General features: G+C 47.0%; 2 protein-coding genes across 2 annotated transcripts in view; both read left to right on the top strand.

The window, feature by feature from the left end:
• LOC118638559 (zinc finger protein interacting with ribonucleoprotein K-like) overlaps window positions 1-11,849 on the top strand; it is a 46,736-nt gene extending 34,887 nt beyond the window's left edge. The window contains exon 4 of the mRNA XM_036274568.1: window positions 11,716-11,849. Coding sequence (XP_036130461.1) covers window positions 11,716-11,729 — 14 coding nt within the window. The 3' untranslated portion in view covers window positions 11,730-11,849. The remainder of the gene's footprint in view (window positions 1-11,715) is intronic.
• Window positions 11,850-13,297: 1,448 nt separating this feature from the next.
• LOC118638551 (zinc finger protein 883-like) lies at window positions 13,298-15,509 on the top strand. The gene is given in 1 exon segment (XM_036274554.1): window positions 13,298-15,509. A coding segment is annotated over 1 exon segment (1,617 nt). The 5' UTR covers window positions 13,298-13,410; the 3' UTR covers window positions 15,028-15,509.
• Window positions 15,510-15,887: the final 378 nt, after the last annotated feature.

Here is a 15,887-nt window from a genome sequence, read left to right as displayed (position 1 = left end):
AATGACCATATTTTTTGCAGTAGTCATATTGGTTGGGATTGAGAGGTGGCCGAGATTGTTGCCTAGGTCTCCGTGGGGTTGGCCCTGTGTTTTTAGGCCTATTTCCCCGTTGCCCTTTTTGATTCTCTTGAAGAGCGGCCATGATTACTCTTGTGACTTTTTTAGTACTGGCCGTTTCTGGGTTGTCCCGGTTGTTGAATACTCTCTGAGCTATTTCAACTAATTCACTTAAGATTCCTTCCTTCAAAACCCTCTAATTTCTGGAGTTTCTTCCTAATGTCTGGGGCTGACTGGGTGACAAAAGCAATATTAATTGCCCGTCTATTCTCAGGGGACTCCGGGTCTATGGGAGTAGAGAGGCGATAAGCCTCCATGAGACGTTCAAGAAAGGCCGCTGGGGATTCCCCTGCGGTGTGAACAGTCTCCTTACCTTAGACAGGTTAGTTGGCTTTTTGGCTGCTCCGCAGAGGCCCTGGAGTAGAGATCGGCGATACTGGGTTAAAGCCTCCTTACCTTGATCAGTGTTCGGGTCCCAGTTGGGTCGGGTAGTTGGGAGGTAGGCTGCTATCTGGGCCAGATCTGTGAGGCGTTGGCTGTCTACCCGAGGACAGATTTTGCTGCCTCTCTGTGGATCCTGTCCCTCTCCTCAGAGGTGAACAGGACCTGCAACAATTGCTGACAGTCATCCCAAGTGGGCTGATGGGTGAGGAAGACTGTCTCTAGGAGAGAGGTTAAACCTTGGGGTTTATCAGAGAAGGAGGGGTTCTGTTGTTTCCAATTACACAGGTCGGTAGTTGAGAGGGGGACATAAACCATGAAGGGCCGAGTCTGGTCTGCACCTGGTGGTGGAGCAACCTGATGGAGGGGCAGGATGGCAGCCGAGGAGTCTGGCGCCTGCGGAGGAGGGTTATAAGGGGTGACGCCACGTCTTTGGGGAGGACTGAGCAGCTGAAGGGCTTCAGCCTCTCGGGCAACGGCGGCAGGTGGCGGTGGCCAATAAGGGGTTGACCCCACAGGGTCTTTGAGGGGGTCTTCTGGGGGACCTGAAAGAACAGGGTAAAGCTTTTGGGAGGGAGCAGGAGCCGAGGGCTTCTGAGGCTTCCGTGGAAGGTGGGCAATTACAATCTTCTTCCTATTAGGGCACGAACATTTCTTAATATAATTAGGCTTGTCAGTAGCTATGTCAATCCAAACATCGATGTAAGGAGTTTGGTCTGGGTGTCCGGGAGTCCCGGAGATGACGCCTCAAACTGCAAACAAAGAGCTTAAGTGAAAAGTGCCCTGGGAGGGCCAATGACCCGGAAAGTGGGCCACCCCCATTCGCACAAAGTGCGCAGGGATCCAGGGTCTGCTGAGCTGCTGTAACCTGAGGCGCGCTTGGAAAAGTCTGAGAAGTTATTAAGGAGACATTGAAGAGGGGTCCCTAGGTCCTAAAGGTCCCTGACCCATTTTGAAGGACACAGGCCAGCACCGCGCAGAAACACAAAACACAAAAGGACAAATCAGACAGACAAAACAAAAACAAAAACCAGACAAACCCATCTGGGGCCAAAGGTGACGTCTCGCTACGGCCCTGGGGCAGGATCTCTGAGCTGCATCCAGCACATCCACTTCCCCTCACTCTGCAGAGTTTTCAGAAACAGACTTACCGAGGGACGTCCTGTCTGCTGAACCGAACGTGGGCCCAGGGTTTCCAGATGCTCTCTAGATGGAATTGTGGAGTGGAGACAGTTCCAGGGCAGAATGGCATCTGGGGTGGAGGAACGTCTTCTCCGAGGCCTCCCCCTAGACCACCCGTCCTCTCCTGGGATGGACCTGTCTCCTGGGGTCTGAGGAGGTCAACCCGCTGATGTGGGGGACCTTGTTTGTCTATCTCACTGGGGCCTCCAAATGTTGTAGACCAAGGAGACAGACCAGAGTCAGACTCCGAACTGGGTTCAAATTAAGAGAGCTTTATTAGCCACGCGGTGACTGTCCCATCCTACACAGAGGAGAGAGCAACCCCGAGCTCAGCGGGAGGGTTGGTTATACAGTTGTCTTAGCCCCTGTTAAGAAATTTGGATTAGGGTATGCGAGCAAGCAAGCACTTACAGAAGCAGATATTTGCAGTTAGCTGTTATGCCTGAGGGAACAATCAGTTTCTGTGTACAAAAAGCAATGGTTATCTACACAATGCAGTGGTTATCGATTAGCAGCTAGCTCTTGCCATTCCCTTAAAATCCAGGGGGCAAGGACATGTGTTTGTCCTTTACAGAGAAACATTGATGTGATAGGGAAACATAGATCAGCTACCTCCTGCATGCCCACCCTACCAAGGATGAAGCCTGCAACTCCAGGGCATTTGCCCTCTGACCAGGAATGGAACTGGCAACATTTTTATTTTTTGGTGCATGGAAGGACCCCCAATGAACTGAGCCACACCCGCCAGTGTAACAATCATTATTCTTTTTTAATGTAAAAAAATTTTAAAAGTTAGCCCGGCAGGTGTGGCTCAGTGGTTGAGCATCGACCCATGTACCAAGAGGTCGCTGGTTCAATTCCCAGTCAGGGCACATGCCCAGGTTGTGGGCCAAATCCCCAGTGCATACAGGAGGCAGCAGATCGATGTTCTCTCTCATAAATATTTCTATCTCTCTCTCCCTCTCCCTTCCTCTCTCTCTAAAAATCAATAAAGAAAAACAAAACAAAACAGAGCATCTATTTTAATAAAATTTAAGCCCTGGCCGGTTTGGCTCAGCGGTGAGAGCGTCAGCCTGTGGTCCAGAGAGTCCCAGGTTCAGTTCCTGCTAAGGGCACATACCTCTGTTGCAGTTTGTCCCCGGCCCTGGTTGGGTTGTGTGGGTGGCAACCACTTGATGTGTCCCTTTTATGTCAATGTTTCTCTCTCTTCTCTCTCCCTCCCACTCTGTCTGAACAACAAAATAATAATAATAAAAATAAATAAAAAAAATTTTAAACTTATCTTTATTGTTGAATGTATTACAGATGTCTTCCCTTTCTTACCCCATTGACCCCCTCCTCCCTAGTCCCACTCCCCTCCCGCCCTCCCCACCCTATTGTTTGTGTTCAATGGTTATGCATATATGCATAGAAGTTCTTTGATTTATCTCTTCCTGCCTCCCTCTCTCCTTCCCTTTGAGGTTCATCAGTCTTAACAACCAATTTGTACTTCTAAATCCCTTCATCTTCTTCACCCATCCCCCCAACCCCCTCCCATTTGGCAACCAACAAAAAGTTCTCTCTATCTATAAGTCTGTTTCTGTTCTGCTTGTTCACTTTTTTTTTTCAATCCTCACCTGAGGACATTTTTGCATTTATTTTCAGACAGAGTGGGAGGGAGAGAGGGAGGAAGAGAGAGAGAAACATCTATGTAAGAGAGACACATCAAGTGGTCGCCACCCACATGATCCCAACTGGGGCCAGGGACAAACTACAACCGAGTTACGTGCCCTTAGTGGGAACTGATCCCAAGACTCTCTAGTCAGCAGGCTGTCGCTCTAACCGCTGAACGAAACTGGCCAGGCCATTTAAAAAAAAATGTTTTAGCCCTGGCTGGTTTGGCATAGCGGTTGGAGCATTGGCCAGGGACCAGAGGGTCCCGGGTTCGGTTTCCACTAGGAGCACGTACCAAAAATATAAATAAATTAATTAAGAAATTAAAAAATGTTTTTTCTTTATTGAGTTAGAGAGGAAGGAAGAAGGAGAGAGAGAGTGAAACATTGATGAGAGACTACATCAACTAGCCACCACCTGCATGCCCCCCACTGGGGATCAGGCCCACAACTTGGGCATGTGCCCTGACCTGGAATCAAACCGGTGACCTCTTGGTACATGGGTTGACACTCAACCACTGAACCACACAGGCTGGGCTACTTGTTAATCTTGTTTGTAGATTAAATTGTCAATAGATATGTATTTATTGCCATTTTATTGTTCATATATTTTTTTGGGGGGTGGTTCAAATTAAGAGAGCTTTATTAGCCAGGCGGCGACTGTCCCATCCTACTCAGAGGAGAGAGCAGTCTGTGGTTCATATTTTTGTTCTTCTCCTTCAAGAAGACCCTACAACATTTCATATTTCATATAATACTGGTTTGGTGGTGATGAATTCCTTTAGCTTATTCTTGTCTGGGAAATGCTTGATATGTCCATCAATTCTAAATGATAGCTTTGCAGGATAGAATAATTTTGGTTGTAGGTCCTTGCTTTTCATCACTTTACATATTTTTTGTCACTTCCTTCTGGCCTACAAAGTTTCTTTTGAGAATACAGCTGACAATCTTATGGGAGCTCCTTTGTAGGTAACTAACTGCTTTTTTCTTGCTGCTTTTAAGATTCTCTCTTTGGCCCTGGCCAGTTTGGCTCAGTGGTTGAATGTTGGCCTGCGGAGCAGAGTCCCGGGTTTGGTTCCTGCTAGGGGCACATACCACCAAAAATGAATGAATGAATAAATAAATAAATAAATAAATAAATAAATAAATAAATAAATAAGATTCTCTCTTTGTCTTTAACCTTTGACATTTTAATAATATGTGTCGTGGTGTGGACCTCTTTGGGTTCATCTTCTTTGGGACTCTCTGTGCTTCCTCGACTTGTATGTCTGTTTCCTTCACCAAGTCAGGGAAGCTTTCTGTCATTATTTTTTCAATTTTTGGTTTTCCATTTCTTGGTCTTTCTCTTCTCCTTCTGGCACACCCATGATGCAAATGCTGGTACACTTGAAGGTGTCCCAGAGGCTCATTTTTTAAAAATTCTTTTTTTTTTATCCTCACCCGAGGACATTTTTTGATATTTTGTTCAGATAGAGTGGGAGGGAGAGAGAGTGAGAAACATTGATATGAAAGGGACACATCGAGTGGCTGCCACCCACACGACCCAACCAGGGCCAAGGACAAACTGCAACCAACGTACGCGCCCCCAGTAGGAATGGAACCCAGGTCTCTCTGGACCGCAGGCTGATGCTCCAACTGCTAAACCAAACTGGCCAGGGCTAAAAAGTCTTTTATCTTTTTGCTGTTCTGATTGGGAGTTTTTTGCTTCCTTATATTCCAATTTGATGGTTTGCTTCTTGGATTCACCTACTCTGATTCCCTGTAAATTATTCTTTATTTCAGTTAGTGCATCCTTCATTTCTGACTGGTCCTTTTTTATGATGTTGATGTTGCCACTAAGTTTCTTGGAGTTCTATTTAAGTTCCTTGGAGGGCCCTGGCCGGTTTGGCTCAGCGGTTAGAGCATCGGCCTGTGGTCCAGAGAGACCCAGGTTCTGTTCCCGCTAAGGGCACGTACCTTGGTTGCGGTTTGTCCCCAGCCCTGGTTGGATCGTATGGGTGGCGACCACTCGATGTGTCCCTTTCACGTCGATGTTTCTTTCTCTCTCTCCCTCCCACTCTATCTAAACAAAAAATGGAAAAATGTCCTCTGGTGAGGGAAAAAAAAAAGTTCCTTGGAGGTCTCACTAAGTTCCTTGGGCATCCTTATAACCAGTGTTTTGAACTCTGCATCTGATTGATTGCTTATCTCCATTAAAAAATTTTTTTTCTTTATTGATTTTTAGAGGCAGAGGAAGGGAGAGGGAGAGAGAAATAGAAATATCGATTGGTCACCTCCAGCATGCCCCCCACTGAGGATTTTTCCACAACCTGGGCATGTGCCCTGACCCGGAATCAAACCGGCAACCGAACTGGCAACCTCTTGGTGCATGGGTCAACGCTCAACCACTGAGCAACACCAGTTGGGCACTTATCTCCATTTTGTTTAGTTCTTTCTCTAGAATTTTGTTCTGTCCTTTCACTTGGGACATGTTTCTTTATCTCCTCATTTGGGCTGCTTCCCTGTGTTTGTTTCTATGTATTAGGTAGAGTTGCTATGTCTCCTACAGTTCATAGGGTGGCCTATTGTTGTAGCTGTCCTGGAGGGTCCAGTGGCACAGCCTCTCTGATCACCCCAGCTGGGCCCTTAAGGTGCACCCCTAGTGTGGACTGTACAACCTTTTGTTGTAATTGAGTTTTGATTGCTATTGGCATGTCAATGGGAGGGATTTACTCAGGCTGATCAGCTGCAAGGACTGGCTGGGCCCACTGACCACTGGCCTCTGACTCCTTTGGAGTCAGTGGTGTAGGGATCCAACACACAGAGCACGTTTTACTTCGGCAGTACTCTAGTACCCACTGAGTCCACTCATTGAGTATGTCTCTTTTGGAGGTGGTTGGGTGGTGGTGTTTCGATGTGGTCTGAAGCTGTCCGCTGGGTGTGTGTGCTGGCTCTGGGATAAGGTCAGCCTGTGTTTGTGTTCTACCTGGGGCCACCTGGCATAAGCTACAAAGTGGCCTGCCGATGGCTGCTTCTTGCGCTGGGCTTGGAGGTGCTCAGGAAAAGCCAAGTTGTGTACGAAGGCTGGCTGCTGCTGCTTTTTTTTTTTTTTTATCTTCACCTGAGGACATTTTTTCCATTTTGTTGTTCAGATAGAGTGGAAGAGAGAGAGAGAGAGAGAGAGAGAGAGAGAGAGAGAGAGAGAGAAACATTGACGTGAAAGGGACACATCGAGTGGCTGTCACCCATACAGTGCAACCAGGGCTGGGGACAAACTGCAACTGAGGTACATGCCCTTAGTGGGAACCGAACCCGGGTCTCTTGGGACCCCAGGGCAATGCTCTAACCGCCGAACCAAACTGGCCAAGGCAAGGCTGGCTGCTTCTAATGCCAGGCCTGGGGCCACTTAACGAGAGTTATAGGGCTCACTGCTTGTTTGAGAGATGTCAGGAAAATCTGAAGCAGGCCAATCCTATATGGTAAATCCAAGACAGGCCAATCCTATATGGTAAAGCCACTGGACATAGCTTGGGTGGGCTTCAGGGAATCACTATGGCGGGGCAAAGTGTCAGTCAGGTTGCTGGAGTCCCAGATATGGCTGCCTTCTGCTGTCCCAGGGAAGGGCTCGCCAACAGAACAAAGGCCTCCCCAGCAAATCTGTCCAGGAGAAAGCTGCCCCTCCAGCTCTTGCCCCAATGCCGAACAATTCAGTTCTTCCCCCTATGTCTCTGGTGTCTTTCAAGCTGCCTCTTCAACGCTAGAGCCCAGAAGGAGAGCGTCTGAGTAAGTCCCTGCTCGGGCCCTTTAAGAGGAGCTGCCTGGGGCTCTAGAGGCCTCAGCCTCCCTCTGCCTCAGTTCCTGTTGGTTTTACAGCCAGAAGTAATAGGGACTTCTCTTCCTGGCACTGGAACCTTGAGCTGGGAGCCTGGTGTGGGACGGGGACCCCTCACTCCTCAAGGAGGACCTTCCCAGCTGAAGCGTCCTCCTGATTTTTACCCACCACACGTGGTCATGGGACCAGCTGATCTGAGTCTCTGCCTCTCTTACCAGTCTTGATGTGGTCTCTTCTTTAATTTCGTAGTTGTAGGACTTCCATTCAGCTCAATGTCAGGTGGTTCCGAATGATGGCTGTTCTATACTTTAGTTGTAATTTTGATGTGGTCGTAGGAGAAGGCAAGAGCCACCATTTAGCCTGGAAGTCTCCTGTAACAATCATTATTAACAGCCTTCTGTAGATTGCATTTCACTACATTTTTTTCTGACATAAATTTCTATGCACAGGAGTCCTAGCAATCACCAGAGAGGTGATAATCTATTTTCTGCAAGACAAGATAAGAAGATGGGATTTGGATGCCCCTTTTACATATCTGTTCTGCCTGAGAAAACAGTAATCAGCATTCCATACACAAACCGAATTTGATAAGATGTTCTCAGTTTTAGAAATTTGTCACATTCTTAAAGAAACTGAATATATGTTAGAATATAGAGTGGGGAATACTAAATGGATAATCAATGTTGTTCTTTGACTGGACACCATCAGTGAGGATACAGACAGGAGAGATGTTCTCTGTGGAAACCAGAGGCAGTGATTACTCCTTGTTCTTGAGAGTGTCCTAAATCCCTCTTTATCTTCCAAGTCAAGACCCACACTGAACATATAGAGACTTACAAATATACTAATGCTTCCGACTCCATGCAGTTGAATTAGCAGAAAATGGTTAGCACATTCCAGCTCAGAGTGAATGTATTTTGTGTCTAAATGAGTATAGGTCCATTTGGATCTGTAATCTTTGCAAATTATTGAAATAACACTTTTTATCTCGGGGAGCATTCTGAACTTCATAGAACTTAAAAATAATGCCTCCAAACACGTGATCAGTTGCAGACAAAACTCCCCAGAAACCTGCAAACCGGCCCTGAAACGCAAAATTTTCATTCCCCAGCGCCACTCCCAGAGCGACACACCCTGATCCAGGAAGGACTTTGATAGGAACGCTGATGCCCGCTGGGTGGGTGCGGAAACTACATTACCCAGAAAGCACTGCACCCACACTTGGCTGGGGGCGGAGTTGAGACGTGAAAGCCAGTAAAAGGGCATCTCCGCACCGGCGCATCCTGTGAGGGCGGGACTTCCGGCCTCCTCGTGCCGGTGCCTTAGAACTCTGTTCGCCTAGTCAGGGGCGCCGGAGTGTGTGGCCGACATCGGAGAGGGACCGGAGGAGTCGCCCCGCTGTGCAGAGGCGGGTCTGAGGCTTGTTGAGGCCACTTGGCCGGGTTCCGGACCTTCGAGCCTCGCAGACTCCGCTCCGCCCGCAGAGACTGATGGCGGCGGCCGCGCTGAAGCTCCCGGCTGAGGTGAGAGCGCGTCCTCCGGGCTTCCCCGCCCCCTGACCTCCCCGCCTCCTGGCCTCCCCGCCCCCCGCCCCGAGCCCTGCAGCCCGGGCCCGGCGTCCTGATGTGAGGCGCTCGTGCGTGACACGGTGTGACGAGGGTGGGACAGGGTGACGGGCAGCGGGCCTGCTGCGTAAACACGCGAACGCGCGGCCGAGCCGGGAGGATCCGGAAACCCGGGCCCTGTTTTGTGTCTAAAAGCCACGGAGGAGGTGAAGGAAGTTGTGCCTGAGGAGTTTTGCTTTCATTCTAAGTCCGCGGGGGCCTTGCAGGGTTTGTGAACAGGAGGGACACTGAGGTCCGCTTCTAACGTTTTCCCAGAACTGCTCAGACGGAGACCATACTGGAAGGGAGAGGAGCGCAGTTAGACCCAGGAGGTGAGGTCCTGCAAAAGACAACGTCCCTGGCGGGTGAGAGAGAAACATCCATTGGTTGCCTGCTTGCTGTATGTGCCCCGACCCCAGACTGAACAGGAAACCTGGGTGTTTGCGGTGACTTGAGTCCAACCTGCTACCGTTCGCTGTAGGGGCTGATGCTCCAACCAGCTGACCCACACTGGCCTGGGCAGGGCCACAGGCCCTTATGGTCTCTGAGATAGAGGTGCGCTGGGGCTGTTGTGCAACTCTACCAGCCCTGGGCCTGGGGACCTGAAGCAGACACCAAGCCCAGTGTCAATGTAAGAAACGTCCAAACGTGTGAGAAGTTTTATGAGTTTATTTTTGCAAAACTGACTACAACTAATGGGAAACACAATCTCAAGGGATTGAGGAAATGCTCTGGAAAATGGCAGTTTCACACCTTATTTCATACGTTACAATCAAAAGAGTAGATGTAATGAGGGAGGGAGGGAGGAGAAGGCAAAGGTGGAAATCCTGTGGGATGGGATAAGAAATGAAATTATAGCCACATACTTTTTTCACTTAGGCCCAAGCAGGGAAGTTAACAGTAAACAGTTAACAAGATAATAAAAACGTGGAGATTTGTGGTCTCTGCTGTGGTGAGGTTGTTGCTTTGAGGAGTATGCAAAAGAGGACAGTTCTTAGTTATTCCAAAGGCATGTTATCAGGAATTTTTTTTAATTAATTTTTTTTTTATCCTCACCCGAGGACATTTTTCCGCTTTTTGTTCAGATAGAGTGGGAGGGAGAGAGAGGAAGAGAGAGAGAGAAACATCGACATGAAAGGGACACATCGAGTGGCTGCCACCCGCTCGACCAACCAGGGCTGGAGACAAACTGCAATCAAGGTACAGGCCCTTAGCGCGAACCGAACCCAGGTCTCTGGACAGCAGGCCAACACTAACCGCTGAGCCAAACCGGTCAGGGCAGGAATTTTTATCTAGATGCAGGAAGACAACACACAGACTCAATTAAGGTGAAGGCTGACCTTTGTTAGAGAAAAATACTGTCCTAGGACAAGACTACATTCCTGGAACTGCCTCTGGTTTTGGGAGTGGCGTGTCACAACATAGGGTACAACAGAAGTGTTCATAGAGGGTGGGCAAGAGAGTTTTGGCATGCTGCCAAGGTATTCAGCCATTAGAGGGCTTGGGATGGATTGGAGGCCTACAACTAATACACACAAGATGAGAGGCGCTGGTGGGTATTCACTACTCTAAAGACTCACCAGGATGTTGTTATGAGCCTTGGTGTGGCGTCGGGTGTTGTAGTCAGGGAGACAAATTAGCGTATGGGCTAAATGGTCATCTGGAAGACTCACTGAGCATGGGGTAGAGCGCACCTGGGGCTGGGCCTTGAGTGAGGATGAGGTGGAGAGAGAAAGGCTGTGACTGATTAAGGGACTTCAAGTGCAGCACCAGTGGAGGAGGGCTGTGGGTATTTGAGATCTATGTGTTTCTCAATGGCTGAAATTGAAGGAACAGTCAAGGATGGAGGCCTTCATATCAGAACTCAATGAAGGCCGCTTATGTGAGTGAAAAATCAGTCAGCATTGTACTTGACCGTGTTTGAATGTGTCCAGCATTCTCTGGACCACGTATGCTGAGAAGTGAGTAGAGAGGCCAAGTTGATGACTGTGGTGCAGGGCAGGAGGAGGCTGGGACTGTGGGAGTGCTGGTGTGAGAGAGATGTGGCAGGAAGAGTGTTGTGCATTTGGAGACTGTGTGAATTCATTTTCTCAAAGGCTCTTGCATTTACTGAAGAGTGAATGCAGCTGAGTCCATTTCTGGTCGTTTTCTGGATGATGCGACATGGGGGATTTTAGACAAAATGCCTCAAGAGAGGACGTGTTGGGGTGCTTCACGCCAGGTCCAGATCATAGATTTCATTTATTCGCCCACCTCTTTATTGTTGTTAAGGGGTGTTACAGTGATGAATAGGACCTTGATTAGACAGCAAAGATCAGGGCCATATAGACTTGAAAATTTCCACTGGAATGGAGAAGTGAGATGAGTAAGCAATGGATCGACTAAGGAGATATAACATTGGAATCCTGGGAAAGAAGCTGATCAAGGAACATAGTGTCCTTGTCATGGCACAGCTGCTTTACTTTTATGGTTGTGCCTCTGGGAATGTTGCTGTGTGAGAGCACTGTGGTTCAGATAATTATGTGCAGAGGTTAGTGTTAATGGATGGCCTCAGGGCCCTGGGATAGGTTTCTAAGGTGAAGGGTGATGCTATGTTTTTTTGTGTCTTGGAGAGACAGTGGGACAACAGGGATATTACCTGACAAAATCAATGTCAAGTCATTCACATTCTGTTCATGGCCAACTTCTCTCGCTCGGCAGCGTTAGCGACACTCACTGTATTAATAGACAAAAGGCAGTTTGTCCTACCCACCAGGCCCAGAGCTCAGGTATCATCCATCTGCCTATTGTTGTGGGAAGAAGACACAGAGTCAATGAGAATATCAGTGAGTGTCTCCAGCAATACCAAGGCTGGGAATCTTTGATGTGGGGACTAGAAGAAACAGAGGAATTTGGAGGGGGTGGTATTTTGAACTTAGAATCCTAGGAGATAAGCTGATCGTGGAATAAACTGTCTCCATTGTGACAGGATATGCACTTTGAGGACGTGGCCATTGTCTTCTCCCGGGAGGAGTGGGGGCTCCTTGATGAGGCTCAGAGACTTCTGTACTGCGATGTGATGCTGGAAATCTTTGCACTTGTAGCGTCCGTGGGTAAGACCTTCACACCATTCCTAGATTTCTGAGGTGATGTTCTGCCTACTCTTTTTTTCTCCATAGGTGTCTTCTGTCCCACAGTTAGGCCACAAGCTCTGCCAATTTCTCCCTTTCCTGTCATACTTGCTCTGGTTGCCAGTGCTGAGCTTTGTGGACTCCCCTTCACACTATTGTCAGCCGGGCGTGCTGGGCCAGTGCTGCTGCTCACCTCCGATGTCTTTCCTTAAGGTTTAGATCATTCAGGTTCTGAGTAGTTGTACAATAGTGGGTGCAAGGAGGACCCTGTTTTTTCACAGGGTAGACATACAAGCTGGTTTCAGAGGAGGCCTGGCCCTGGAGAGTGACAGCTGTGGAAGGCATGACATAAAGGCTGTGTTGAGATCCTACCAGGAACCTCCCTCTCTGTGTCCAATCGAGTTTTGGTGCAAGTGCCACTGGACACCTCATTACTACCTTTTCTTATCTGTGCCTGATACCCTCTAACTTCTTGTTTCATCTCTGACTCCACGGCTTGTGGGTACCTTCATGTGTGTGGCCTCCTTACACCACCTGTTGTTTTGTACTGCTCCCTCTGAAGTTTTCTCCAGCATTGGCCTGCGTACCTGATATGAGATTAGCATATGTCCTTAAGTAGTCTTCAAACACCAGCTACTCCTTCATTTAATTTTACTAGAAAAAGGACAGAATCAGTCTTTGCACAGCTTACCCATGTCACCAGCCAACAAGCCCTGCTGAATGTTGTTAGGAGAGCATGAGTGGACATCCTGCTTCTGTTCCATGTAGCCATCTTTGTGTTTTTTTTGGTGAAGCTTCCCCTTTTTGTGATCTTCAGAGGTCCAGTATAGCACAGCAGTCCTTTTTTAAAAAACTTTCCTTTAAAAAAATTTTTTTTTTCTCCTCACCCAAGGACATTTATTTATTTATTTTTTCCATTTTTTGTTCAGCTAGAGTGGGAGGGAGAGTGAGGAAGAGACAGAGAGATGAAACATTGATGTGAAAGGGACACATTGAGTGTTTGCCACCCGCACGACCCAACCAGGGCCGGGGACAAACTGCAACCAAGGTATGCGCCCTTAGCGAGAACCAAACCCCGGTCTCTCTGGACCGTAGGCTGATGCTCTAACCACTGAGAAAAACCACCCAGGGCAGCAGTCCCTTTTTCAGTCGGTCTCTCGGTCCTTTTCTTTTAGACAATCCCATGGAATTAACGAATTATCTCTAACTTCTTTGTAAAGGGACTTGCCCCTCACACCAGAGTCCACAAGCATTTCCTCAGCATTTCTTTGCTTTCAGGTTGTTGGCATAAAACAGAAGATGACAAGACCCCTTCTAAACAGAGTGTATCTGTTGGAGGAGAGTCACAGGTCAAAGATTCTAAGACTGCTCCAGCCACCCAGAAGACCCATCCCTGTGAGCGGTGTGTCTCAGTGTTGAAAGATATTTTGCACCTGACTGATTTCCCAGCCACAAACCTTGAACAGAAAGCACGTGTGAGAGGCTTCTGTTTCAGTGCAAACTTGTACCAGCAGCAGGGGGATGCCTGTGGACAGAAGCCCTGGATAATAGATATGGACAGGGCCTCGTTTCTGACCAGAAGTACTTTCTATGCATCAGATGCGCCTTTCACCTATGGGAAAGTTGGGGACGACTTTCCAGCCATCTCAGGTCTTCATCAGCACCAGGCCACTTTTAGCACTGCAGAGCCATGCAGTTTTAGTGAGCGTGGGCAGGCCTTCAATGGTGGAAAAAGTGGTCTCCAGTTAGGTGAATGTGAAAAAGCTGCGAGCCACAACCAGAAACTTGTTGAACGTCAAAATGTTTGTTCTAGAGAAGGAGTTTATGAGTGTACCAAATGTGAAAAACCCTTTAGAGTAATCTTTGACCCTTTTCAACGTAGAATAATTCACACTGAAGAAATGTCTTATGAGTTTAGTGGTTATGGGAAGTCCTTCAGTGAAAACTCTGGCCTTATTGAACACCAGAGAGGTCACACTGGAGGCAAACCATATGAGTGCAGCATTTGTGGGAAACGCTTCAGAGAACACCCAAATCTTATTCAACACTTCCGAATTCATTCTGGAAAAAATCCTTTTGAGTGTGGTGAATGTGGGAAATCTTTTAGCTGGAAGTCTCACTTCCTTATTCACCAGAGAGTTCACACTGGGGAAAAGCCATTTGAGTGTAGTGATTGTGGGAATTCCTTTAGCCGTAGATCTACCCTCTTGAAACACCAAAGAGTTCACACTGGAGAAAAGCCACATGAGTGTAGTGATTGTGGGAAATGCTTTAGCTACAAATATCTCCTCATTAAACACCAGAGAGTTCATACTGCAGAAAAGCTATATGAATGTAGTAAGTGTAGGAAATCGTTCAGACAACGTTCCCACCTTATTCAACACAGTCGATTTCATTCTGAAGAAAAGCTTCAGGAATGGGGTGATTCTGGGCAATCCTTTAGCAATACCTCCAACTTCCTTCAATTCCAGAGTAAAGAAAGACCTTATGGGTGTATTGAATGTAGGAAATCTTTTTGCTACAAATCTGACTTCCTTAGACACCAGAGAGTTCACACTGGAGAAAAGCCTTATGAGTGTAGTGATTGTGGGAAGTCCTTTAGAGAAAGCTCTAACCTCATTCAACACCGGAGAGTTCACACTGGAGAAAAGCCATACCAGTGTCGTGATTGTGGAAAGTCCTTCAGTCAAAGCTCTAACCTCACTCAACACCAGAGAGTTCACACTGGAGAAAAGCCTTATGAGTGTAGTGATTGTGGGAAGTTCTTCAGGCACCACTCTGCTTTCACTCAACACCAGAGCGTTCACACTGGAGAGAAGCCGAATAAGTGCATTGTTTGTGGGAAGTGTTTTGGGTACAAATCTAACCTCATTTTTCACCAGAGAATTCATACTGGAAAAAAACCATAGGAATGCATTGCATGTGGGAAATTCTTTAGAGAACACTACCTTATTAAACACCACCGAGTTTATCCTGGTGAAAAGCGGTATGGATGTGGGGTGTGGCGAACGGAAAAATGGTTTAACCAGAGGTCAGGCTGTTTTCAACATCATAGTGTTCATACTCTAGAAAGACCATATGAATGTAGTGAAAGTGGGAAATATTTTAGCTGCAAATCCCACCTCATTAGACCCCAGAGAGTTCACAGTGGAAAAAATCCTGAAATGTAAGAATCTTTTATGTCGTCAGTGTAGTTACACTGGAGGAGACTTTGAGAAATATTTACCTGAATTTAAAGCTATTTAGCAGAACGTGCACTCTGCTAGGTTTCTCAACAATTTCAGGTGCAAGAGCATCTTTAAAGAGCTGCACTTCACTTTCTATGCCACCCAGGTCTGTTCCCAGATTGATGTTAGTTTTGTGGCTGAAGCCATTTCACCTCTACTTCCTGACTCCCTGAACATTGTACGTCATTCAACTTCATTATGCTTGGGGAAACTGACTTCTGTTCTTTTGTTTGAGGAAATTATGAATAGTCTGAGCTTTTGGTGGGATATTCATTCCTTTCTGTTTGACCACAGAATGGACCTGACACAGTGTTAGTCCAGAGCACTTGTCCTCAGCTAAGACTACCTCCTTGAACCAGCTAAGCTGCTGCACCAGGGCTGTTTGTATGGGTTGTATTAGATGTGAGTTTTCAGTCTGTTGACCTATGTATACCATTTATCTCTGTTCACTGAAAAATGGTTTATTAAAATATATATATATATATACACATGGTTCATTTAAAGTGTTAATGTGTTAACATAGTCTGTTCAATATTTCTCATGTAATTTAAAATCTTTAGTTGCCCCGTAATCATTAAAATACAAATCTGTATAAACTATTTTTCCTGCTACTTTGACTTCTAATTAGACACTTCTGTTTGTCAGATAAATAGAACATCAATCTTTCACATTTACAACTTTATCAGTTCACAAATTCCACTTTCTTTTAATTTTTTTTAATTCTCACTCGAGGACATTTTTCCATTTTTTGTTCAGACAGAGTGGGAGGGAGAGAGAGGAAGAGAGAGAGAGAGAGAGAAACA

Source organism: Molossus molossus, unplaced genomic scaffold, assembly GCF_014108415.1.
Source record: "Molossus molossus isolate mMolMol1 unplaced genomic scaffold, mMolMol1.p scaffold_m16_p_21, whole genome shotgun sequence".
Taxonomy (NCBI): Eukaryota; Metazoa; Chordata; class Mammalia; order Chiroptera; family Molossidae; genus Molossus; species Molossus molossus.
This window is presented reverse-complemented; position numbering and strand designations above follow the sequence as displayed.